Here is a 27,895-nt window from a genome sequence, read left to right as displayed (position 1 = left end):
TCCTAGTCTTGGAGATGGTGGCGAACCTGGTACCTTCTGCATGGGTTCTGCCCTTTCAGCCTCTCAGCCCCCCCCCCCTTCCCTCTCTTTCACATCAGCACAAATATACTAGTGGACCAACACTGTGGGTGGAGAGGGTCCATCCTTCTCAGGAGTGAAATTTGTGTGTCTACAGAGAAGCAAAGCAACATATGAAAGAACCACAGGAGTCGGCAATAGAAATTTACTTGAGAATAACGTCTAAACAAATTGTATATCCAAACCGTAATTATGTAAGAGCAATGAAAGTGGTTCTGTCCTAAATGATAAAGCCACCCTGTAGGAAACATGCCACAGAGAGAAGCAACAAGCAGGAGTAGTTATTTGGGTGTTATTTTCTTCTTCAAATAGTTGTTCCTCTCAGACAAGCCGATGCCAGAGGTGCCAGAGACTAACTATGGATAGGTAGCAGTAGGCAACACCAGGTAATCAACTTGTAGTTACACCCGGCTGAAGGAAGCTTCATCCCTTTAAATCACCAGTCTTCAAATATCTTCTGTGTTCTTGAGCAACAAGGGCTGACAAGTAGGACAATAAGACAGAGATATTTTAACAGCAAGCTGGACCTTCAGAGCTCTGAAAACAACGGCTGCTCCCGGGTGCTGTTTCTACTGCCCAAGGGCACGATGGGGCTTTGTCCAGATGTAAAAGATGGAAACTGGGCAGTCACAAAGAAGAAGGGAATATGGCTGATCTTTCCAGTTGACCAACACTGTGGATAGAGGAGAGAGAGATTGAAGGTACCATGAGTTACAACTAGCACATCCTGCCCTGGCCAGTTCAAGCCTTCATCTGCAGACTGATTCTGTCATGCTCTCAGACAGTCACAGGAAGGGATCCTACAATAGGACTGAACACCACAAAGGATATTCTGCACTAAATGCTCAACATCTAATATAGTAATGGTGTAAACCCTGCACCAAGACATTCTGTTCTGGGAAATTTCTGCTAATAGAGATGGATTCTACCAAAATTTGGTACACAATTGCTACTTTGTGTCATTTAATCTGCTTTTGATTGTTACAAGGAACTCAGTCCTCCTAGTCTGGCTTCTCAAGTATCAAGTGACACCTGTCTCTCAAAATGTGCCCTACAGCGTTAATTCTCAGATTGTATGCCAGACAAGCCAGCATGCCATGAGAGAGCACACTTGGTGTGTCACATAAAATGAAGTGCAAAGAGACTCCCATCATCCACAGAGGAAGCTGTCCTTTTGGGGTGTTCTGCTCTGGGACAGCCACCTTTTCACCAACTATCTCAAGAAGTGCATTCTAATCTGTCCTTGCACTCAGAGCAGTTGGCTCATTCTAGCACTCTCAGTGAGGGGACACAACAGAATCACACATTCCCAAAGTAGTCACAACTTGTTGCATCTCTTTATAGGTTCCTTCTACTTCTAATAATGCTGTAAACTCCATTCAGTGATTCATGTAGAAACACAGCAATTGCCTTTCATTGAAGGGGCAGTGGATTTATGCTTTTAAAATAAAAAACTTTCCAGCCATGACAGTGAAATAAGCTTTCTCTTTCAGTTTAAGAGAAAAATATATGTCTCAGCTACCAACAAGTCTGGGAAACAGTGGTTTAAGGACTAAGAACTTGATTTTAAGAAATCAAATTCAGATTGTTGAGTTGCTGAATTTTGTTCCTACTCCCAAGAATACAAACAACTCCATCTAGTACATTATATTTAAGCAATGTTTAGCCAAGGGAGCAATAAGTTAAGATAGCAATAAGCAGTAACCAACATTACTACAAGCTACACCAGCTGGGAGTCTGAACTCACCACAGTCAGTAGAGCTCCTTTCTTAAAACAAGGGTGGAAAGCAACTAGCTGAGGCTGTGCCCCATCTTCACCCTGCAAGAAGCCACTGGAGAAAGGTAGACAGAAAGAGACATGCTGTTATTACAAGTCAGATTTCCATAATGGTGCTAATGGTCCCATTGTAACAGACACAGAAGAAGCTGTTTTAAACCCATTCCACCCATATGTCTATATGCCTCAAGTTATCTTCCAGAATAGCCAGGGGATGCCATCTTCTTTCAAAAGGCACAAAGCCTTTGGATTTCCCACCCCCTGAGTGTAAACCCCTCATCCAACAAAGCTTAAATACATGCACCTGCATTCTGTCATGTTCTTCCCTATTGCCACCCACCATTTCCCTTCCTCTGCCTGGTCATCTTAGCCTTTTTAAATTGTCAGATTATCATTTTTTGTGAGGTTTTCGGGCTATGTGGCGATGTTCTAGAAGAGTTTTTTCCTGATGTTTCGCCAGCATCTGTGGCTGGCATCTTCATTCTCTGAACAACGTCAGGAAGAAGCTCTTCTAGAACATGGCCACATAGCCTGAAAACCCCACAAAAAACTATGGATGCCAGCCATGAAGGCCTTCGACTCCACATTGTCAGATTATCCTTTGTCAACTCTAAGGTGCTGGGGAGAAACTTAAGAAATATTTTACTGGTAGGTTACTTTGTAAAACACAGTGTACCCTAACTGTACCATACCAATGCTATTGCTGCATGAAGATGTCAAAGCCAGGATAGAAACAGTGTGGCTCTCCAGACACTGTTGAACTTCAACATCCCACAGCCCTACCCACCACAATCAATGCTGAAATATCATGGGGATTGTAGATCATCAACCCTGGGAAGGCTGCACAATTTCAACCCTAGTCTCAAAGCCATCAGAAAGCTGGCAGATAATGGATCCCAGTGAGCAAGCAGTAGAACATACAGACAATTGCAGGGAGAAATAGTCCAGCCCTCCCTCTCTGGCATATGAACTAGCACAATGGCAGTGACTGTCAATCTCTCTCTTTATTCCTTAGCAAGGGAGGCCTTAGTTATGGTACTTCCTGACTCAGTAACAGACAGCACCAAACAGAACCCTCATATTTTACAGAGTATCTTTCTCTGTGGAAATAGATCGATTTACACACACACACACACACACACACACACACTCCTATTTGACTTTCAAAATATTGTAAGATGTGGCCTTTTCTGTCTCTTTTTTGCTCTTGATTTCTCCATTTTAAGATTACAATAAAAGGTCTACATTTATGGTTACATTTGGAATGGGGCAAGCTTAGAATCTAAACAGCAACACCCATATACAGCAATTTCAGATAACTAGTCTTAAAATAAAAACATGCTTCTAGCTTAATCAATCACCCACCTGAGTTACAGCCTAAATAAATAAATAAATAAATAAAATTCCAAATTATGATTCTTGGGAAGAATTCTAGCCAAAGACTGCTAAAAATTCAGAAGCTTATGCACCCTAATTGCCCTCTTCATCTCTAACCACAATGACAGAATTATCACATTTCTTTCGATTGTCTCTAATTTTGTTTTGGGGTGAGAGATGAGGATCATCACTTCTGCTGTGTCTTTAGAACTTCCATCTTGGCTTTCACAAGTGGCTGCAGAACACAACTGGCTAATGTCCCAAGGCCTAACAAGATTAATTTATTCCTACTGTTTTCATGATGACAAGTATTGATTCTGGTATTCTTTTACAGCATATGCTTTCTGTAGAACATTTTTAGACACTGCTACCTCAAAAGGCCGGCTATAAATATATGAAGAACATAAACTAAGTTTGTTACCCGATTAAAGTAAAGAAACTGTACATGTTTAATCAAATAAACAGAACAGTAAAAAAAAAGTAGTTCATTTTCCTTTTTCTTGTATGGTGCATGCTCATATCACAGTATCTTAGCACAGCCTGGATGTCAAATGGCTGGGAAAGAGCGATCTAACTTCTAAGATACATCACTGTGCATGCGCGCGCACACACACATAAATAATGGCTAATCAACTAGGGAAAGATTTTAAATCAAATCATTTTATGATGCCATCCTATGGTTCCAGGTCTACGTGACAGTGTCATGCACCCTATGTGTATACAGATGGGACGACCTTCCCTTGATGGTCCTCCTTAGATAACAGTGGTGCCCTCTGCTGCCAGAATTGTCCTGTTGCTGGTTCTTTCAAGGGAGAAATGGCAAAAAAAGAAAAAGGGAGGACAGTTTTGGGAGAGATGTTTTAGTTCCATTAGACACACATCTCAAATGTCACATGTGCCCCAGACACATGCTCAAAACATGGAGGAAACAATACCTGAGGTGGAGCTGGTATAATCACTTTCTCTTCTGCTCAAGGCAATAGGGAAATATTTTTAAAGTATTTTGTAAACTAATATTGAACCACTTGATAAGCAGGGTTGTGTTTATAACCGTGGAATCTGGTTCATGTAAAGTGTCTTTACGTTGAATCAGACCATTGGTCCTAATTCAAGAGTGGGGAACCAGTTTCAGGTGGATGAGGACTCATTTCCCTATGCCCTGCAGCCCTCCATGGGCCAGATGACAACAAGAGATCACAGACTTCCTGACACCATTGAGTTCTTGGCCAAAGTGCCATCAGGAATATTTCCATATGATGCTCCTGCCAGGAATCAATTTTGCTCCTCCTCTGCCTTCCTTGCAGGGATGGAAGGGAGAAGGAAAGTACAGTTTGCCTTCTTCATTCATGGCTTTAACATTCGTGAATTATTTCCACGTTTGTCCAGGAGGCAGAAGGGATGAAAGTGAACTAGAAAGAGAGAAAAAGAAAGTGGTCCATTTCCCCACATGGACCCTGGCCTGTGGAAGAAAGAGGGAGGGAGGATGGACAGGCAAGGCAGGCAGAGAAAGAGACAAGCAGAGAGGTAAGAATGGAAGGGGACATAGGAAGAGGCAGTGAAGGTTAGTGGGCACAGAGAAAGAGGCAGCAAAGAAAGAGGCAAGAACAGTAAGCAAACTATCCAGGACTGCAGCAGCACCCCTCATGTCTTCTCGCCACCCTCAAGAGAATCCCACTGAGGAAGGGGGCTGCTATGGATATTTGTGGTTCTTCCACTTTCACGGGGATCCTGTGCCCCTAACCCCCACAGATGAGGACAGCCAACTGTACTTTCAACCAGCACTTATAAAGGCAAAAAGTTTCCAGCAGGGCAGGGGAATCCCATCTATTGCCTCCTCTGTCTAGGAGATCTCCAAGGTCTCTCTTCCCATTCCTAATATCCAAGATACCTTAAACTGGAAAGGCTTCAAATTGATCTGGACCATCTTTATGCAAGGCATACACTCCTCTATGGAACTATACAGTACTAGATGGAAAATTCAGAAGCCTCGTGAGAGGAAAATCTGCTTTCAATTTTTTTGAAAGCATGCTTCTAAGCTTCATGGCTTCAGATAAGCTTAATAGCAAATGGGCAGTGCCTGCCCCATATCTCCACACTCAAAGATGAGTGGGATGATCAACCAGATTATCAGTGTTCAAAGCTTTAGTGCCTTGCAGTGTCCTCTTCCAAATAATGCAAAGCAGCAAACATTCTCCAAGTTTGCTTGACATGCACAAATGTAGCTAATTGCAATTTTTTTTAAGTTTTGCTGTTTTTCTTTTTCAATGCAGTACACCTTAACTACATCCACCACATTTTCAGAGCAGAAAATTTTCTGAAATTCTTATGTTACTTATCCTCACAAAACCCTCCAGCTGTAGGCTATGCAACACTGGGAACAGATCTCTACTGTCAACCCCCATACCAAGAGTTTTATTACACTCTCACATATTCCTCCACAGAGGCAACACACACATCACAACTGACCAAGATGTACCATTGTGCACAAAACCAACTGGAACCTGCCATGATGCAAAGGTACAAAATGTGGATGTGCATTCTATTCCTGCAAACAACTAGTGTTATTTCTGTGAGATGCATCTGTTGTATCCAAAACAGGAATCTGCAAGTCCCTGTTCATTTCAAGGCTAGGTACAAACTTAGAAAAATTAGTGAACTACAACGTTCAGAACCTGCCAGCAGAATGGCTAGGCTATGCTGAAGTCCCCAAAAGTAAAATTTCCAAGCTCTGAATTTAATCATGAGTTTCTCTCAGGCAAACACAACACTGTCTACACAGAGTAGATTACAACTATGCATCTACTCTGTGAACAGAAAGCCTTAGGCTTGGTCCTTGATATCCCCAATGTGAAAAAATGGACCAGGTATTGAATGATGGAAAATGCGCTTCAGGTTCCCAAGAACCCAAACAGCTACTACCAGTCCCAAGTAGGCTATGGTTGCAATCCTCTATGACTCAGCGTAGTATAATTGGTCTGTATATGAACCTACTTTTTGTTGTTTATTGTTGTGTACCTTCTTCAAGTCATTTCTGGCTTATGGTGACCCTAAGATCAATCTACAATGGCTAAATACCTTTTAAAACTATCATAGGATGGAGCTGCAACACTTAAAGTGATGTCAAACTACATTATTTCTACAGTGTAGTTATTGTTGTGTGCCAAGTTGTTTCTGACTTACAGCGACCCTAAGCCGATCCTATAATGGGGTTTTCATGGCAAGATTTGTTCAGAAGGGTTTTACTTTTGCCCTCCTCTGAGGCGGAGAGTGTGTGGTTTGCCCAAGGTCACCCAATGGGCTTCCATGGCCAAGCAGGGATCTGACCCATGGTGTCCCAATTTCCTAGTCAGAACACTCAGACCACTCCACCATGCTGGCTCTCACAGACTTACTCTAGGCTGAGCCACCTCCCCCCAACTTACTGAACAGCCTTTGAAATCTCTTTTTCCCATGACATGGCTTGGTTTGTGGGGAGCAGGCAGGTTCACAGAGATGCCTGACTATGTTCCCATAGCCCAGATGTGAAATGATGACATAAATGCTGAGATCTCCAGAGGAGCCTGGCAAATCTCAGTGCATATGTCATTATTTTGCATCCTGTGATCCTGCAAGCTCTCCTAGGAAGCAGGGAATGGTCTGGGGGGGGCACTTCAGGGGCTGCTCAGTAAATATGGGTGAGGGGGGGGGTCTTCTAATGCTGTGGGTGGAGGAAGGGAATACCAACTCCCACAAGGCTCCCATAATGACAGATGAATGTATAAATGAAACTTATGTATGTGTATGCCCCCAACAGGATTATTTCATTTACAGCGCTATAGAAACAAACAAACAAATAATAATAATAATAATAATAATAATAATAGGATGTCAGCCAATACTGAGCAGACAAAATGGTCTGACCTGCCATAAATTACATTCCCAAAACATTGACACTCACAGGGCAAGAGCCAGGAGAATGTGAAACTTGTAGGGTCTATTTCCAATCTAAGAGCAACCATTCAACAAAAATAAAACAATACAAACCAGGGTAAGAGTTCAAACACAGGACTGTTGCGGGTGCGAAATACTGCAATGATGGTCCTGTTGCTGGGAGAATCACAATTCCCTGCCAAAAAAAGTAAACTGAAGGTTAGGAAATGGAGAAAATCACATTAATCCTATTTGTGGGAGAAACACAGGACATTAAAGAAATGAATGAAACCATCAACAATAAAGTCTGGCAAATCCTGCTATTCTAAACTTGTAGCTTTTAAAGCCATAATGACAGGCTTTAAAATGTGCCTTGAAAGCCTGGGGCAATCCACAAATTCTCTTGTGGAACGCAGGGCTCCCGTACTTCAATAGTTTTATGCCTGTGCAGTCCATGGGGCTTCTGGATGATCTCCTGGCCCTCAAGTGGCCAGAATCAAACTTGTTCAATTTGTGATAGAAACAGACAGCATTTTATTTACATCTTATTAGAAAGAATAAATTCTTTCATCAAAAAAACAAAACCAAAAACCAAACAGCCTTGAAAGAAACAGCATGTTTTCAGTAAATTCGGGAGGGAAGTACCAATGTAGTTCCAAACAGTGGACTTTTTAAGGATATCAGAGCTTTTGCTCTATTGTCTGCACAGATACTCCAATTGGGGGAAGTGAAAGAAACAATTTTATTTTGAGACTGAAGATTTAGTAGATCCATCAATGGCTCATATGATTATTGTTGCTCTCAGTTCTGAGGAGATTACTGATATGTTTATTGTGGTGGCAAATTCTCATTTTTATAGTGCAGTGGGCCCTCTCCTTACACGATGGATCTGTTCCGGATCCTCCCATGTAAAGGAAAATCTGCCTATACTCAAGCCCATAGGAAATAATGGGGCGTGTGCATGTGGCGGTGCGGTGTACACGCACCATGGGCATGCGCGTCATTGTTGTTCTCCCTGTGTGGCTTCCATGTAAGCTGGAAGCCGCGTAAAATGTGTCCGTGCATTGCACGGGTGCACTGTATAGTTTATTCTAAGCTTTTAGGATATGACAAGGCAATATGCAAAAACTTTGCTCTTTGGTTATGGCACATCACAGACAAGACCTGGAAGAAAGCATAAAGCTGTATCACCTGCCTTGCCTTATATGCTATCAGCATGAACTAGATGGCCTTTTATGGCACAGTGGTATGCATACTTATTTGGGTGAAATCTGCAATGAACACAGGGGGAATAGCTTCCAAGTAAACATGCACAGAATTATACTGTGAATCTCTGAGTTGGAGCATGTACTGTATGTTTGGAGGAATGAGATGGAACCATAATAGTAGTATAATCAGAAATAAAGTCATGAACCAGGAACTGAATGCATTTCAACCTGAAAACTGTAACAGAACCCCTCCTCATCAGCCACTGTTCCCATGATCTGCTAAAGGTTTAGAAAAGGCCTGTCTGATTTGGAACTGCCTTTTAAATATACTCAGTGAAGATATAGCTTGGAACCCCTGCCCTCCCTCTGAAGCATCAGCTTTAGAGAGAATCATAAGATGCTTTAAAATGCAGATTAGAGAAGAGTTATTTTAAGCCCCCTAAGTGCAAGCCCTTTCATGCTCTTAAGCTTACAGATGGTGCGCTTGCCATCTCTTGAACAGAACAGGGTAAAACAGAGGGTTCAGTCTCATCTCACTTTTCTGGAGCAAGGTACACTTACACACAAGAACAATGTGGGATTTTGCAATGCCTGGAAAACTTAGTATTTGGAGCGCATGTCACTGGGGGACTTTGGAACTTGCAGTCTAAAATGCAACCTTTCCAAAGATATTCTGTCATATCTCCCACATACATAAGTGTTAGGTTTGAACTTTTCCTAGCTGCTGCTTACGTGCATTTTAAAAAATACACATACTTGCACTTCTGTGGCACATGTTAAGTATTCGAGATATATATATTCAATGTGTGGGTTCTAAAAGAATAAGATCTCCTTAAAAATGGTGGGAGTGGGAAAACAGAGAGGGAACAGAAGGAAAATTATTTGCTTGACCTCTGACCTCTTTGCTATATAACTGTTCAAAATCACACTGCTCTGCAGCAGTGCAAATTCACAGTCAGCATCAAGAAAACATGAATGAACCTTCTTATTAAGAACAAAAAATGTTTTCTCAGAAAAACAAACAAACTTGATAGCTGTGCTCCTCAAAGTGGCTTTCACCAAAACACACTGGGTATTTTATTAATTTATAATATCCCTATATGTTTGGTACCAATATTAAGATTTTGCGTTTTTTCTCACTTCTTTGAATAGGTTAGGATAGCAACAAATATACTCAGGAAAACAGATACACACCTTCTATGTGGACAAAAAAACTAACAAGAATGGGGTTTTCTCCATATGTTGCAGTGGCCTATAATCAGGAAGATAAAAAATCATAACCATGCTCCCATCCTGCCTTTCCAAGTTTTGAAGAAGCAGGACTTTACCTCTAATGATAACTGCTAGCCTCTCACCACTTGGGTCCCAAACCATCGAGTGTACTTCCCCTCCAATCCTAAAATGTGAGGAATATAGAGAAGGAAAAAAGAAAGAAATATTCAAGGTAAGAGATCCATGTTCAGACTTTAGGCATTATGGGAAGAGAAGGGTGGTGGATTTGAACAGTGTGGTGAACTATCACCTGCTAGGGAATCACAGTTGCATGGCAGCATTACAAAAATACTGATAAACAAAGGTGGGGAAAGGCTCATTTATATTTCCAGAGCTCTACATATTTTTGGCCTGAGAGGCAGCATGGTGTAGCAGTTTGAGTGTTGGACTAGGACTCTGGAGACCAAGGTTCAAATCCCAGCTTGGCCTTGGAAAACTACTGGGTCAATTGGACATCACACTCTCTCAGACTCAGAGAAAGGCAAAGGCAATCCCCTCTGAACAAATCTTGCCAAGAAAATAGGTTTGCCTTATTTCTACATAAATCTGAAACAACCTGCAGGTATACAACATGAACATATTTTTGGATATGGGCCAAAATGTAATATCTCATGAATCCTGTGTTTCGAGAATGAGGCATGTTTTTTGGAAGTAAGTTTCTGATCCATAAGGCTACACAGACAGACCTCAATGAGATGTTCTCTGGATGTACTCAACTACAACTTCCCTAAGCCCCAACAGCATGGCCAATGGTCAAGAATGATGAGCTGCAGTCCAAAATATTCAGAAGGATCCAGGTTGGAGAATGCAAGGCTAAAATACCTAACTGCTTTTGGCACTCTTTATCATTTTTATATAACAGTACATTTTGAGAAGTGTCTGCTCTTTCCCAATAGTTTTAAGTGTATTACATTGGTGTAACTTTATCTCTTTGGCTGTGATAGAAATGTGTGTCTTGCCTGTCATTTGCTAGTATTTTTCTTTGCTATTTCATTAACCAGATCTGAGCTCAATGGCTGTAGCAGCAAAGGTGGCTGTGATCCAAGAGTTTGTCTACAAGCACAATGGACAATGCCTGGCAAAACTTAACAAGAAAGGTGGCAACTGAACATGGATTTCCAGGTAAAAGTAGGAGCAAGGAGTCAGTACCACAGTATATACTGTACATTTTTGTCTCTTCATGTGACTCGCAGAATTAGAGTTTGGCAAAGTAAGCAAACATAGGAACATTTGAAAGTAATAATTTGATGGTAAGGACTTCTAATAACATTTGAGGAGTAAAATCAAGAAACCATCAGGATTGTTACTTCTACATGCAATGGCGAAGGGAAAGGAGTTTGAAGCCAATTCAAAATACTGCCCATGAATACTCCCTTGCATTCCGAAATTCTTTTCATGTGATTCCACCAATCATTCTATCTAGGTTTTCAGGCTGAAATCTTGCCCCATTAACATTCAGTTCTGCTGCAGTGCAGCACTCACAGTACATGCCACAGCTTTCCCTGTGGACCCCTTTCTCTCACCTCTCTTCCCCATAGAGAGTCTCAAAGGTGGTCTCTGACAGGTCTGCCACAATGGATGCTGTTTTTGACCCACCAACCTGTCCTTGCTGTTCACCTGAAATATACAATGTTGGAAAGAGGAAACATCAGAGGAAATAGATGAAGTCTATGAAAACTTATACAACCAATATCTTTCTTTCTTTCAGTTAGTCTCAAAGGTGCTTCAATACCCCTTTCCATACAGATTTAGGCTAACATGGCCATGTCTCTGAATTCTGCCACCAGGGAAATAAAGTAATAGATGGGGGCGGGGATATGCAAGATGTTGCATCATATATGACAGACTCTTCTTATAGCCCAACCTCGTCTCCTCTGACTGGTAGTGGCTCTTGAGGGGAATCCATCACCTGATATCCACTTTTTCTCTAGTGGGTAAGCCCCCCCTCCCCCCCAAAAAAAGAGTTTATACATTTTTATAAGAAATAAAAAAATATTTTTTAAAAAAGTAATTGGGACAGACCAGGGATTGAACTTCCACATGGAAAGTATGTGTTTTAGGACATAGCTACACTCTGGCCCCTCAGCAGCAGAGAGTAAGGCTAGGGAGCTTTTAACTAAAGAAAAGTATTGATCCAAACAGGATGAGAATCCATTCTGTACAGCAGATTAAGGGTAAAAAAAACACACACGAATTAAAGTGAGACATAACTGTGGTAAATACTAGCCAACTAGAGTATTACAGCAGCCAGCAAACTTGGTGGAAAGCAGAGTGCTTGTGTCCAGTCCTCATCAGCAACAACATTTACTTAGCAGCCCTTAAAAAACCCATTGTTCTTAGCCTCATACATCATCTCACTGGGGCCAGAGTCCCACTAGTGCACTATGCTGCTATAACTATGCTGGCATAGGTGGTAGCAGCAGGAGGAAAAAGGCTACAGGTGTAGCAGCTGCAAAAGTAGTGAGGCTTTGGAGAAATAGGCTGCTTGGAGTTGGTGGGTTTTGTGTGTCTTCCCTTGCCACCACTTTGCCATCCTGGAAAAAGTGAAATTTTTATAGGGCACCCAATTAATTCAGAAAGAAATTCACAAAGAAAACGAAGACCATATGCGCTGATGTGAGTTCCCTATCAAAAGGAATAGGTACAAATATGGCGAACAAGAAATGTCACAGAGCTAAAGACTGCAAGGGAGCAGAATGTACCCAAGTTCAGTCCCCTAAGCAGATCTCAGTCTGTGAGAATACCGTCAGGTCCAGGGATACAAGAGCCCTTTTGATGAGACATGATGAATGTGTCAAAACACATTCACTTGCCACTATCCAAACAGATGTGACAAGAAGCTTCTCTCCAACCTTATACATTGACAGGGAAATTCTTACAGTTCCAACTGCTTTCAGACATAGCGTATGGTTTCTGAGTATTTTCCTAAATGATTTTTGCTTTATCCTGTTTTCCTCCTTATTCCCTATCACTAACAACTAAGGGTGTGAAATTGTGCTTGACAATTCAATATGGATGCCATGAGATTCAAAAGTCTGTGCCATTTCCATACATTTGTTTTCTGTAATGTCTTCAGCTTCTAGAGGTGGAGTAAGCGATTTAAAAGATTTAAATACTGTATATGCAATGGTGTTATGGATTAGGACTCTAAAGCCAATCCGCAGACGAGCAGAAAAATTGTTGAGCACTATACCACCCACCTATATAAATGCTGAGCTTATCAAATATTACCCTCAGACTTTCAAGAGTATCCCCTAGAGAATGAACAGGCAGAATGCTATTTTACTAAAAATAAAAAATCAGGCAAAGAGTTATGTGTCCAAACCCATATTCTGCATTACCAGCCTTGCCATAGTCTTACTAGTTGTGCCTCATATACTCACCACTGTATTCCAAAAAAGACAAGGAATATATCACTGATTCTCCTTGTACTGTGAAGAGCAAGCGGCTGCCATCTGGACTCCAGCAGCCAGTCTAGAGAAGGAGACATACACACAAACATAGTTTTAACTTAGGCAAAGTCAAGAGTCTAGAATCCTGTGATCAACATGGAACATGACTTTCAAAGCAAGCTGCACATAATTTGGCAAATAGGACCTAACTAGTACAAGTTTGGCCAAGAGAGAAACAATCACAGGCTGACAAACTAGAACAAACTGAAGGGTCAGAGAATTCATATAAAGCAAGGTTTATGTGTCAGGTTACTCAATGTGGGGCTTGGAAAAAAGTCCACAGAATCAAAGATGGAGCCATCCTCATAGGTCTCTATGTTTGGAAAAAGAGAAAAGCAAAGCCACAATCTCACTGGAAAGGCTTCAGGAAACCACACACTATCCTAGCCTCAGTGGCTCCATTTTTCTAGTGCAAACACTGACCAATTTTAGAGATTCTTCCAAGCATGAAAATGATTTCCTTAATGTAACCCACCCTGTGTGCTTCTAATATGGTGAGCTATAAAAGGACTAAAGTTTTAAAAAGAAAACACTAAAAATATAACGAGGAGGACAGGCACTCCAGCTGTACTTGCCATTTTCAACACCGTCACCCTGCCCACTTCCCAAAACCTTTCCCCATGCTGTTCCCACACATACCTGACAGGGGCCTTTGATGGTTGGCCACTTCTCGAAAGTCCACATTTGAACCTCCCACACCCTGGAAAGAAATGCATAAGCTGGGAAAAGGAAGAAAAAAACCTTGGGGAGCAATTTGCCTTAAGGAAATGCAAAGAGGGAGACTTGCAGCCATGAATTGTGAACCTGCCATCATAAAACAGCACAACAGATGTCTGAAAGGACTGAATCCAAACTGGCTTTGAGGCCCACTTGCTCACCTGAAGACAGCTGACGGTGTTGCTGCTAGAACTTTGCTGCCATCAGGGGACCAAGCCAGGTAAGTGACCCCACCTCCTCCAAACCACTGCAACTGGATACAGTTTTCTGTGGATACATCCCAAACCTACCATAAATAAAGTGAAAGGAGAGGGTTGTTTAGGAAGGCAAGCACTGTGCCTTTCCAGAATCCTTCCCCAACAGGCAGCACATAATCAGAGCTTCAGAAAGTTATTTCTTTGCATTACAATTCCCCAAATTCCTCAACCAGTATGGCTGTGACCATGGTGGGTGAAGTATTCTGGGAACTGTGGGGCGAAACAGACAGGCAAAATAATCCGGTTTCAGGCCAGCTTCAAGGCAGGGCGTTTAGATGACTTTCACTTTGAAGCTGGACAGAAAGCACCCTCTAGCTCAGTGATGGTGAACCTTTTACAGACTGAGTGCCCATACTGCAACCCAGACCCCACTTATTTATTGCAAAGTGCCACATCCCTCTGGCTTTCTAGTAAGAAACTCTGGCAAACTCTGTGCTAGGGCGACAGCATGTGTGCCCACAATCAGGGCTCTGAGTGCCACCTCTGGCACACATGCCATAGGTTCGCCATCACTGCTCTAGCTGTCTTATGGGGAGAAAAGCCACTTTAAAAAGAAGCTGCTTTTTTCTGCTTCTTCCTGGAACGTACACAGCTTTGCACGTGTGTATAAATGCACCAACATCAGTGTGGCTCTAAAGGGGCGCTCTTTCCAAACCCTAACCCTAATTGTGCATGTAGCTGCCCCATTGCAGGAGTGCATTCAAAAAGAAAAGAGTTGCCAAACACAAGTGGGGGTGGCAATGCTGAAAAGAGAAACCATGGAACCTCTCATGGAGATGAATACAGCATACACAAAACAGACAGTCAAAGAAGAGGCATAGGTGAAGGTGGGGATGAAGGGAGGTATGATTGTATCTTGCTGGCATCTGCATGGGCATACCTCTGCTTTGATGCACAGGGAGAGACATGCAATCGAATGGTAGTCACTGGTGCTGCACTCCTGGGAAGGTGCACAAGGATGGTGGTGGGGACATTAAAAAGAAAAAAGTACACAGAGGCACAGCTTGAAACCATGCCGAGTGGTCATAACATGCCGCCTTCGGAGCTGTTGGTGCAGATGGTAGGGTTTCAATGTGGCTTCAGAAAAGACAGCTTCAAGCCACTTTCTCCGGTCCATCTGTTTCGCTCCTGTCATTTCTCAAAGGGTAACTTTTTCAAGCTTTGCTAAGAATGAGTAAAGAGCCACATGGCCGCCATTTTTAGCATAGCTGAACAATGTTATACATCCAACTGGGAAGAAACACATGTAAGGGATGTTTGGAAAATGTGTTCTCATTTTCTCAGGAGGCAGCCCCACGTTCTCATCTCTGCTTTTGAGGGCAACATTCCTAGGAGCTCTGCCTATCGCTGTTTTTATGCTATCCCTCCAGCCGCCTGCATCACAAAAGCAGCAATTATACCAGGGATAGTGTGGAGGAGTTTCCTTCTCTGGAGGTTTTAAAAAGTTGGAAAGCCATCTGTCAGGAATGCTTTGACTGTGTGTTTCTGTATGGCAGGGGGTTAGACTGGCTGCCCTTGAGGTCTGTTCCTATTCTATGATAGGGGACATGTTGCCCTCTAAAGATCACTGGACTGCAATTCCCATCATCCCACATCACTAGTTAAAGGCAAATGGGAATTGCAGACCCCAGAAGGGCCAAGCAATTCCCATCCACACATTATATACTCACAAGCATGGCAGTATCAACAGGTGAAGCTGAAAGGAGCAATCCTCCACTGGGTGCCCAAGCCAAACTAGTGATGGGGCTATGACCAGGGTGGCTAAGCACCTGAGCACAGCCAGAAGAAGGCCTGAAGGGACAAGAGACAGCATCATTGCTCCAGAAACAGGAGAAATGTTAAGTGCACATGAATTGATGACAGGGCTGGGTATATTCTGTACATTCTAGATGCCACATGATGCCCAAGGCACCTTGAGAATGCCATCTTTCAACAAATGCAGCTACCTGTGTTTTGAAATCTTCTGGGGAGGCCCTTCTCTCTGTCCCACCATCCTCACAAATACACTTGGTGGGAACACAAAAGAGGGCCTTCTTGGTGGTTGTCCTCAGGCTCTAGAACTCCCTTCCTAGAGAGGCTAGACTGGCCACATCTTTACTATCTTTCTACAAGCAGGTAAAAACATTTTGTTTCCAAAGGTAAAGGTTTCCCTTTTGATGAGTCTGACTATAGGGAGTGGTGCTCATCTTTGTTACTAAGCAGAAGAGCCAGCATGTGATCATGCAGTAATAGGGTGAGGGAGAACTTCAGGGGATGGGAAGGGGGAACAATTCTTCCCCATATCATACATCTGAAATCTGCTAAAATTTTTCATAAAACACAACCTCTGATACTGAATAGCAACTGTCCCTGTTGGCCAATGAGCAAGCAGGTTCACATCCAATGGCTAGTTACCTGGTAGAAAGGGAAGTGGGATCAAGATGCCAAACCAGCACACAACTGTGGCATGCCACAGCAAGGATGGATGCACACAATGGCTTCCACGCCATCGATGCCACATTCCTTTGCAAGCGATGTTTCAGGATTGGCACTGTGGCGCTGGAGAAAAGGAGCAGGGACAGAAGTCACCACAGGAAAAAACAGCACAGAAAGCTCCCCACAGAGCACAGAAAGGTGTATCAGAGCAAGAACTGGCCACTTATGTACCAGGCCTTTGACTGGCTCACAGCCACCTTTATTATCAGTGCTTCTGAAGCTGGATTTCCTCCAGCCAAGCCTAATACCATAGCCACAGCATCACACTGGTTCAGTGTAGGGACCTGATCTCCACTCTTTCTCTATTCCATTTAATAAAACAACGATAACTACTTAAAAGCTAAGTAATGGTGCCAAGGAAAATACAACAATTCCTTTTGCTTATGCAGGATTCTATACAGTGGCTTTATTTCTGGTAGAATCTTTAGCAGTTGCAGGTTGCTTGCAAATAACTTGAGTCTGTGCAGGTCCTGGTTTCACTCTAGTCACCTTCTCATGTTCTTAATAAAGAGGGAGTAGTTGGAACCACTGAACAAAGCCAGGATGTGCACAACTGGCTGGAGAACTGAAGCAACCAATCTCATATTGTACATTTTAAAATATATCAATGGGCCATAGGAACTCTCAGTATAAAGCAGAATGTCAAGCTGAAAGAAAGGTAATAAATAAATAAAATAAAAAGGGGATAGGTAGATTGCACCAGCCCATCTCTGTTACAGAAGACAGTACATCTTTCTGAAAGCTTTATATCATGCCTGCCTCTCCCACAAGCACATCTATTTGTCTTTCTAAACAATTTCCACATTGCTTTACTTGATTCTATGTCTGAGTTGTGCTCCGCATTCTAATTTATCTTTTCAGAGGCAAGCCAATTATTTTTCTTGGCTTATGGTGATAAAAACTTTGCAACCCCCTAGGCTATGGTTATGCAGCTATGGCACACTGCTAGAGAGTTTCCAAAAGGTCTAGCGTAAGGGTAGACAACCCAATGCCCTCCAAATATTTTAGACTACAACATTCATAATCTGTGACTCATTGCCCATGATGGCTCAAGAAAGGTGTAGCTCAAAACATCTGGAGGATATCAACTTGCTTGCCCATCCCACAACCAGTGTGCCTTATTAAAAGTTGCTTGTTGAAACAATGAGCTCAGCCTATTTGAACAAAGGTACTTCATCTTAGTTCTGCACTGGTAAACCATACCTGTTTGTATTGTAAACACGGATGGAGTCATCCAGCAGGGCCACTGCAAACTTGCTAGTGTGAGGATGCCAGGCAAAGGCTCGGATTGAGCAGCCTCCCCTAGATAGCCAAGACAAAGGATCATTGGCATGTTCCATTACAGAAGAACCAAACGAGAGTTAAAAAGTAGACGCTTATCTGGATAATGTAGGAGCTCATCTGAGACAAATCTAAATGCAAGCTGGTGAATCTTCAAAACATAATGATAATCTTATATTCACCAGTAGTGGCTAACCATGGATAAAAAGGAGATTCTTCCCTCACTAATATTGTAATAAATCCTTTGACCAAATGAAAATTCTAGCTACCATCAGTTATTAGAAATACAAACTAACAGGTGCCAAGATCAATTAATACTGAATAAAAGGATCAACTAATCCTGAGTAACTCCCTTCTCCCTCTGGGTGGCAAGAGACTAATGTGTATTGATAGAGATTCCTACAGAACAAGGGTGAGGAAGCTCTTTCAGTTGGAAAGTCAAATTCAATTTCAGACAAGGTCTCAGGAACAGCATTCTGGCATGGGGGGATGAGAAACACTAGAATATGCCATCTTAAAGTTCTTCCTGCCACTAACAAAACCTTAGAAGAATCATTCAACCTATCAGATTGAGATAAAACCTGCACAAAAGCTGGAACCTCCTCCAACAATGGGGCCAAAGGGAAGAGAATGTGGCCATTTGGAAAACAACCAAAGAGCCAAACTGAGCCCCCAGGAGGGCCAATTTTGTTCCCAATGATTGAGGTTCCTTAGCTCAGGACAGGCTTACTCTGGAACAAGGTGTCAATGACTACACCTTAGTGCTAAGACCAAAGGGGAGACAGAAACTTGCATTTGTATGTCAGGGGCAGTATGAACAACTCAGGCCCCATTCCCACTGGCCCAGTTAACGTGGGTGGAACTGGGTAGATCCGGATGCCCCTCCCCCAAATCTCTCCGTTAGCAAGTGCCCACTACAATTGAGGGGCATTTTAACCCGAATGCCTTATTGGGTTTAACTTGAAGGCGCCTGCTGTCAATCAAGTGATCATCATAGGTGACGTTTGCAGGGGCATCCGAAGTGTGTTCCCCCCTCCTTTTTTTAAAAGAGCCATGCACAAAATGCCCCAAAGTACACACATTTTGTCAAAATTTAAAATCTCGTGTGTGTGTGTGTGTGGGGGCATTTGGGTCAGTGCAGGTTATGATCTGCCCTTGGCCCCATTTTCAACCCCAAAATGCAAGATAATGCATCCTGTATCCCCCACTCCTTGCCACCCCAGAATGCCTCTTACACATGTAATAATAATAATAATAATAATAATAATAATTTTCTCACCTCGGAAATGCCAGAAAAGGATGCGATTGTCATGCATTCTTTTTGGCTTTTAAAAGCAATTCAGGGCTACCCCTGAAGAGTAGCAAAAGCATGTATCGTTTTGCCAATTGCCTAATTGACAAGAGCAACAAATGTAACATTTGAATTGTAGGATTGATTCGCAAAGGAAAAAAAGTCTAGCCCAATTGCAACATTTCCCTTTTGCTGGAAGCCAGGAAATAGAAGGGAAAGTAAACAAGGGGGGGAAGTGCCTGATGGAAGCTCCGTTCGTGCCCTGCCTTTGACCTGACCTGACCCTTTTCCTCCTGCTAGAGGAGCTTTGCCATTGCCTTCCACTGAGGCTGAGAGAGAGTGACCTGTCAGTTCCAACTGACCCATGGAATCAATTGGGAATGAAAGGGAAATGCAGTGCAGGCATTCTGACTGTAGCATCCGCATATAACACAAATAATAATAATAATAATAATAATAATAATAATAATAATAATGGCTCTTAAGTTCCAGGAGCAAGAGGAAAGCAAGCACCCAAAAAATCATGCGCATACATTGTCAAAAGAGGCTGCTGCTGCTGCATCCATTTCCCTACATCCCCCAGATTTGCCCCCACAGCCCTATTTCCCTGGGCAATCCTCCTCCTCCTCCTCCTTCTTTCCAACCCTCACCTCTCTCTGAGCTGCCCTGGCTCCTTCATCCTCCTCCTCCTGCTCCATTATAGGATGCCCTCCATGGCTCCCTTCTTCCCACGGCGCCTTCCTCCTCCTTCTCCTCCTCCTCCTCCATCACTTTCTCCACTCCCTCCTCCCTCTTACAGCCCTTTGCAGCCCAAAAGACACCCTGATTTCCCCTTTTGCCTCCTCAGCCTCCAGTCCTTCGGCTCTTTCCTCCTCCTTCCCTTCCTCCCCCTCCCCTCAGATGAGGGGAGGAAATGCTCTGACCTCTGCCCGTCCTCCGACCCTAATCCCTCCCTGAATTTGCCCCAATCACGATCGAGGGCAAGTTCATATTTCGCGGAACCCGGGTCTTTTGAGAAAAGACGGATTTTAGCCCGATTCTGGATACCCCAGGGTAAGGGGCATTTCCTTGTGCAAGCCTCGACATGGATTGTGACAGAATCAGACCCAATATGAACTTCACGTGCAAGAGTCGATTTCAAAACCGGTGTAAAAGGTAATGTGAATGGCCCCTCAAAGACCCCTTTGACCATCACCATCCACATCTTAGCTCTCAGCTACTGGAGACAGAGGTTTGTTGTTTGGCTGCACCTACAATGATGAATTAATGCAGTCTGACATCGTTTTAACTGTCATGGCTCAATACTACGGAATTCTGGTATTTGCAGTTCTGTGAGCTATTTAGCCTTCTAAGTCAGAGAGTTCTAGTATCACTACAAACTACAAATCTCAGGATTCTATAAGATAGAGCCATGACAGTGAAAGTGGGGTCAAATTGCATTAATTCTGCAGTGTAGCAGCAGTCTGATTCTACTGCCCAGTTTCATTCTCAGAGTTGGGAAAGAGAAGGCTCCTCAAGTTGCTTCTCCCAGAAACAATTAATTTGGGGCTGACCACTAACAGCTTTCAAAATTTGCTGATGAAACTCTTCTCTGGATCCTACAACAATAGGCAACTGAACAAAAGATTACGCATTGTCCAAGACACAAATATACACAACACATAGGACTTACCAATCCACAGCCTGTGAGAATTTTGCTATCATGTCTTCCTTCTGCAGCTTTGGAGGAAAGAGCAGATAAAGAATGATTCAGTAGTCCAATGGCAACCATTCATGATCTAGTCCACTTTCTAAAACTACAGCTTAAAAAAGTCCTATAACACAAGCTGAGGGAACTGATGATCGGTTCAGTATACAGAATAGAGAAGAAAAGATTCCTTCCTTTAAAAGAGGGAGAGGGCATTGCTTCTTAGTTGCAGTATCTGGCACCCTAGTCCCACTTGTAGTTTAGAATATTACCCTCTTACCACCCATTCAGCTCAAGCCTGGGTTGCACGGGTCTCACCGATAAATGAGGAAAGAATGAGCCATGGAGGGAGGAAACCCAGCAACAGAATGTTAGTGTACAATGGGATCCAGCTTTCATCCAGCGAAGAACTGCAAGGTAACAGAGGAGATACAAATGTGAAAGCACCAGCAACTACAAAAGAAATAGCTAAAGAACACTTTTATTCTGAAACAGGACTAAACATTATGCAAGGACACAGGCCTGTGACTGAAAAAGGCATTCAAGTGTCATCTCTGCCTCCTCCGCCTCTGTCACACACTTACCTTGTGACCTAGTGTAATTACAATGCATATTGCCCCAGCTCTGATTAACATCATTATCTGACAGGAAAACTCACAAAAACATGACGCTAGGAAACAAGTGTACACTCTAGAGAGGAAAATGAAAAACTCACTACAACAGGGATTGGGAATCATGTAGGCCTCAAAGTGTTGCTGGAATTAAAGTTCCAACATTGGCAATGCTGCCTAGCTGTGATGAGCTACAATATAACAACTGGAGGGCCACAGGATTCCCACACCTATCTTACAAAGATGCAGTTTTTAGCCACAGCCCCATCAATATCCAGTTTCACCCTCTGAAACTGACTCCCAAATCCCATGTACTGCAGGAACACAGCTGTCCTCTTTATGGCTTCCTTTCTATTCCCAACTATTTCTCCAGGTCTTATATTTTGAATTGTTTACTTTCTGTAACTCTGCACAAATTTGCCACTTAATGAAAAAGGTTATGTTCTAAGATCCATTGACCTGTTTTGTTATAATTATATTTCTCTCCAACTAGTTCAATCAACAGCAAATGTGAAATTGCAGATCACTTTCAATAAAGCATCCAGCTCTGTACTAGAATAATCATTCTTATTCCCACTGACTACTAAATTCAGAATGTGAAGTTTTTCTCTGAGCTTGGAAACACTACTCAACCATAACTCTTAGCAATGAGCACATGGGGAAGATTCTAGGATTTGTAGTCCAAAAAAGTAGCGTTTCAAAATTGAGTGTTCTTCAGGGAAGAAAAGAGAGAAAAAAGATCTATAAATGAAGGCCACAACTCTAGGTTAATTATCTGAGAGTAGTTTCATTTGTATGAACTTAACAACATCTTTCATCTAAAAACGGTCATAAAGTCAGCTTTAATAGAATGCAAGCTTATCCCATTCTTTGTTCAAGCTCATTTTATAAACTTCTCGTCACACAAAAAAGTAGCAATGTGGTTTGTCACTTCATGGAATATTCAAGCACTTGGAACATGTTGTACTCAAGGAGGAGTACAACATGTTAAAATACAAAAAAAAAAAAAAAAAATTAAAAAGAAAACACATAAAACCAACAGGTATAAGACAAACCCATTAAATTACACTCATATGAGTACATTCTTAAAAAGACATGATTTAAATCATATCTCTTCCAGTAGGGCATTCCAAGTCTAAGGGCAAAAAAGATTTATATATTCTGCTTTCAACCTCTATCTGCCAGGGCCAGGCAATGGAGGAAATTTGACCATGGGTGTAAGGCAGATGTTGGCAGCCATGTGGCTGTTCAAATTTTTATAGACTGAAGCTCCTATAATTTTTCACAATTGACTGTGCTGGCTAGGGCTGAAGAGACCCACAGGTCATAAACATCTGGAAGGAAATGCCTTTTTACTCCTGGTCTGATGAGTGCAAGGTCTTGGGACTGGGTACAATAAAGCTGCTGCAATGTATTTCAGTCTAGTGCTCTGGATTAAGCGTGAAGAAGGGCCTATACAGAAACAGGAGGCATCTATGCAGTCACAAGTAAAAGAAAGATGGATTCATTACTATTTGGAAAGCTACCTAGCTCCTTTGCAGAGTCCACCCACGACCGCCCATTTGTCCCTTGGTCCAAGTCACTTTCTTCCTCTGCACTGGCAAGCTCTTCAAGTACTCCAGCCACTCCGATGTCACGCCTAGAGACAGAACACTTTGTGAAATCCCTCACAGACAAAGGGAGGACCAGAAACAGTTCAGTAAGAGCAAGAATTCATTATTTTTGTCATGCAAGCACAAATCCTGGGATATTCATGCAGATTCTAGAATGTGGTCATACACTAGTTTTTCTCTTTACTTTCTTTTATAAATCAGTAAGCTCTTTAGCCACTATGAAGACAGAACTGAGAACATGTAAGCAACAGGCTCAGAAACCATAGTGTGGCTGAAGTCACATAGTTGATATAAGTCAAGCGGTTGGGGCAGATACAACCTATCTATTTGCCTAGCTACACGATTGACTTTGTTTAACATTATGTAAAGGTGGACTTAGGGACGTAGTGGTTAAGACACTAATTCTGATGATCAGAAGCTCAGAAGGTTGGCAGTTCAAGGACTGAATGCTGCATGATGGGGTGAGCTCCTATCACTAATCCCAGCTTCTGCCAACTTAGCAGTTAAAAAACATGCAAATGAAAGTAGATAGATAGGTACAATTTTGGTGCGAAGGTAAGAGTGTTCGGTGCAGCCATGCTGGCCACATGACCACCAGAGTAGTCCTCAAACAATGCTGGCTCTTGGCTTAGTAACAGAGATGAGCACTGCCCCCTACACTTGGTTACAACTAGACATTCATGTTAAGGGACTACTTTTACCTTTTCAAAGGTAAACTAAATGCAATTTACCTCCCTCTATTGTCTGTCACTTTTTTTTGTCCCAGAGAGATTTTCTCATCAACCAAGGTTCTATCTGCACTGCAGAAATCATGCAGTTTGACACAGCTTTAACTGCCATAGCTCATTGCTATGGAATCCTGGGATTTGTAGTTTGTTGTGGCACCAGAGCTCTCTGACAAAAAGGCTAAATATCTCACAAAATTAAAACCCTAGAACTCCATTGCATTCTGCCATGGCAGTTAAAACAGTGTCAAACTGCATTAATTCTGCAATGCAAATATTGCCCAAGCTCCAGTACTATATACTTGGCTGAGAGACAAGGACTTGGGAATAGGGGATTGTCTTCTGTTGGGATGCGAGTAAGAGTACAAGGAAGATTTTGCACCCTCCACCTGTTTGTACCGTATGTTATTTACAACAGACTCTCCGTGCACCCCTTTTTCTAGACTGTCTCATCTAGACTGGCCGATACTTACCAGGCATTAATGCACCTCTTCCAGAGTGACTCACGATGATGAATAAAGGCAGGCTTGGTGCTATGTTCCATTCGGCTGTGAGCCTTTAGTGTTTCTTTGGGAATGGTCAGGGTTGGTAGGTCCTCTATCTGTAAAGTCAACCAGACAATCAAGAATCAGTGCATAGCCATAATTTAATACACCAAAAGAACTGTGAGATAGAGAACCAAAGCAACACTCACTGTGTACACCCCGGGGTTCTCAAGCTACTTGATGTAGAAGGCCAGCATTTTCCCCTTAAACTACAGTACCCACCCAAAAGAGTTTTTTAAAGTATATCAACACAAACAGTGTTGCAGCAAGGAATCATTTATGAATGGAAACACCCAGAAGAGAAACAATGTAGAACTGTTCTCGGCTAAAATCACTGTAACACAGGAATCCATAATACACAGTAACACTTCCCTCTCACACATCTTGAGTAGGCCCACACTTGTTCACAGCTGCCCAGCTCAGGAAGATTACTCATTAGTAAGAACAAACTCTAGAACAGAATTAGAGAAACAATAACCAGACCCTATTCTTAAAGTAATGGGTGTATATTGCATTCGATTGTCCTGATGCATAACCTGTACACAAGGCAAAAGACTATCCTTAGAATGAAAAATAGAGAAACAGAATGGTTCCCAATTGGCAAAAGGGGTCAGACAAGCTTGCATCTTATCACCCTATTTGTTCAACCTATATGCAGAAAATATCAAACGCATAGTAGGCTTAGACTCAAGGAAAGAAGGAGTGAAGACTGGAGGAAGAAACATCAATAGTCTAAACTAGGGAACTAGCATCATACTACTAGCAGAAAGCAACAAATACTTTGAACATTTACTAAAGAAAGTCAAAGAAGAAAAAAGCTCCCAGACCATACATAGAATTTTAGAGCTGATTTTTGGAGCTTTCTGATCTCTTTAAGCCCTACTGGAAATATTTAATTCAGCCCAACAGAAAGAAAACATGGTGATCCAGCAGAGATAAACCAGTGGCTGCTTCTCCTGTTACACCAGGTGTGTTGGGGTAGGGTGGGGACAGGCATACCATTCATCCAGCACCAAACCCCCTCCTCAAGTATGTCTGTCACCAAGTAAAAGCTGGAAGGACTCTTTCAAGGTTGCCCAAAGCCAACAAGAACAGAGTATTGCTACCTTTCTCCTATGGCCCAAAACTATAGCTTACCTGTCCCTGGAAAGTAAGTGGAAGCTTCTCACAGCTGCGTCTGGAAACCAAGGCATTATTAAATTCATAAAGGGTGATGTCTCCCGGAGGTGGTGGGGGTGGAAAGAGTGCTAGGGAACACATCCTCCTGGCCATCCAGAGAGAGGCAGAAGAGAAACAAAGAAAGAGCTTGAATTCAACAAAACACACTTTAAAGCTGAAATGCTCTCAATTAGCTTTCAAGTACTGTATATTATTTGTTCAAGTCTCACCTGTATGTCATTAATTTGAAGCATTTAGAAAATATTTATTTCCTTTGCTGATGTTACTTAGATTCTATAGTATAAACCAATTGGGGATTGCTGGGGGCTGGGGAAGAGATATTCCTTACCCAGAGTACTATTTATCTTTGGGCTGGCTTCGCATTCAGAGGCAGTGTGCTACTATTACGGTAGTTGTTATGGGTGGATGACAGCAGGAAAGGGCTACTCCAATCTCACCCCACTTTGTGGCTTTCCCAGAGGCACCTGACGACAGCAGGAAAAAAGAAAGACGGACTAGATCACAGATGGGGAACCTATAGTCCTTCAGACATTCTTTTTTTCACACATCTCCCATCAGCCCCAGTCAATGCAGCAAATATTGAAACATCATGGGATTTGCAGTCAAAAGACATCTGGAAATCACAGTTAACAGTTCCTTCACTAGATGAACCCTTGGCCTGAGTGGTCTTTTCTCATGGCCCACTTCAGAAAAAGGGGTGCCTTTACTGGAGGGTTTTAAAAAAATTATCTGTCCAATATGTTTTCACTGTAGATTTTTTGCACTGGAAGACATTAGTCTGACTGACCCCTTGAGGGTCTCCCAACTCTAAAATCCCATTATTATTATTATTATTATTATTAACAACTTTGTACCCTGCCTTGATGACATATTGGTTGACATATTTTTTAAAAAATAATTATGGTCATATAAAAAATCCACTACATTTTACATTTTACAAAGGTTTATTTTTTATCTATTTTACTGATTGTTTGTACAGCGCTATGTAAATCTACAGCGCTATATAAATAATAATAATAATAATAATAATGAGTCTTCGTCTTAATTGATCAGCTATACCTTCAATACTATGTATGCACATATAGGTAATATATATATATATATATATATATATATATATATATCATACACACACACATATATGTATATAGGTATTATATATATATATATATATTACACACTCATATAGGTATATATACACACACACACACACATAATATGTATATTGGTGGACTGTGTTTCATTGAGACAAGAATTCATTGCTTCCCTCCTGTTGCTCTTCCCTTCTATTTCCTGACCCTCCTTTCATTCCCAGTCTCTTCTCCTGCTTCCCTCCTCCTCCTCCTCCTCCTCCTCTTCCTCCCTTAATCCTACTTAGGTCCTAAACACACATTACAGAAATGATCCATTTTGCGACTGCTTTAGCTGCCCTGGCTCAGTGCTAGGGAATCCTGGGAAATGTAGTTTTGTGAGACATTTAGTTGTAGTTTTATTGTGGGTCACCAGAGCGCTCTCTCTGACATAAGAGGCTAAATGGCTCTCAAAGCTGGAAGAGGAAGGGAAGCCAGCCTCACTCACCCCAGTCAGGAACCCCGGCCCTTGTTTGTTCAGGGACTCGCAATTCGTCTTCTGCCAAGTTTGGCTTTTCCCGGGCACCGTTCGCACATTGAGACCACGGGCGCCGAGAAGGCTCATAACAGCACGAAAAGCGAAGGCCCTAATTGAACCACCCTATAAGCGCGCAGACTCAGTTCCCCATCGGCAGGAACGCGAAGGCGCTCTACGGAGAGCGAGCGAGCGCCTCCTGGTGTCTGACGGGAATAATGCGGAGGGTTCCGCTTAAGAGAGCAGCAGCTGAGACGTCACGGTCAGAATGTCTGCTCAGTGAGTTCCATGTCACTCGTCCTTTGAGGCGTTTCCTGGGCCATGAGCGAGTGGCCTAGTGGTCTCAGCGCGGGACTGCGGCTCTGGAGGCATGGGTTCGATTCCCGGCTCCGCCATGAGCCTCGGGCAAAAGTCACACACACACTCTCTCTCTCTCAGCCTCAGAGAAGGGCCATGGGGTCAACCCTCCTCTGGATAAACAGGGCCATGTTGTGTCTGTGTACGGTGTTATTATATCATGCATATACCTATCATGTATGTGTAGATATTATGTGTATATATATATATATATATATATGCATGTATATATTGTGTATTACTATTTATCTTAATATATATCATATGTATAGTATCATGTGTACATATATCATTTATACATAATATGTATCTTAATATATTTAATATCTTAATATTTATCTTAATATATATATATATATATATATACATAGATTGTATTATTATTATATTATGCATATGTATATTATGTATGTGTAGGGGTGTATATACATAATATTAAGTATATGTATGTATATGTGTGTGTATATACCGATGCATAC

At 42.2% G+C, this 27,895-nt stretch overlaps 1 protein-coding gene across 4 annotated transcripts; it reads right to left on the bottom strand.

The window, feature by feature from the left end:
* Positions 1-208: 208 nt before the first annotated feature.
* Positions 209-27,175, bottom strand: LOC149322688 (aladin-like). Of its 4 annotated transcripts, none has more exons than XM_089481594.1 (18): positions 27,033-27,175; positions 25,783-25,918; positions 25,413-25,539; positions 24,204-24,331; positions 22,919-23,031; positions 21,100-21,191; positions 20,767-20,813; positions 17,726-17,824; positions 16,442-16,585; positions 15,718-15,838; positions 13,952-14,076; positions 13,713-13,773; positions 13,005-13,095; positions 11,145-11,238; positions 9,678-9,745; positions 7,256-7,337; positions 1,826-1,910; positions 209-751 (listed from the first exon to the last, which is right to left on the bottom strand). In XM_089481594.1, the coding sequence occupies exons 3-18, from the start codon at positions 25,533-25,535 to the stop codon at positions 608-610; spliced, it is 1,617 nt and encodes a 538-aa protein (XP_089337720.1). In that variant the 5' UTR covers positions 25,536-25,539; positions 25,783-25,918; positions 27,033-27,175; the 3' UTR covers positions 209-607. The 4 variants fall into 4 exon arrangements, with proteins under 4 accessions (XP_089337720.1, XP_089337728.1, XP_089337711.1 ...); XM_089481602.1 differs by lacking the exon at positions 27,033-27,175 and adding an exon at positions 26,846-26,860; XM_089481585.1 differs by lacking the exon at positions 25,783-25,918.
* Between the last annotated feature and the right edge of the window lie 720 nt (positions 27,176-27,895).

This window comes from Sceloporus occidentalis, unplaced genomic scaffold (genome assembly GCF_023333645.1).
Source record: "Sceloporus occidentalis isolate IW3139 unplaced genomic scaffold, rSceOcc1.0.p SCAF_1, whole genome shotgun sequence".
Classification (NCBI taxonomy): Eukaryota; Metazoa; Chordata; class Lepidosauria; order Squamata; family Phrynosomatidae; genus Sceloporus; species Sceloporus occidentalis.
This window is presented reverse-complemented; position numbering and strand designations above follow the sequence as displayed.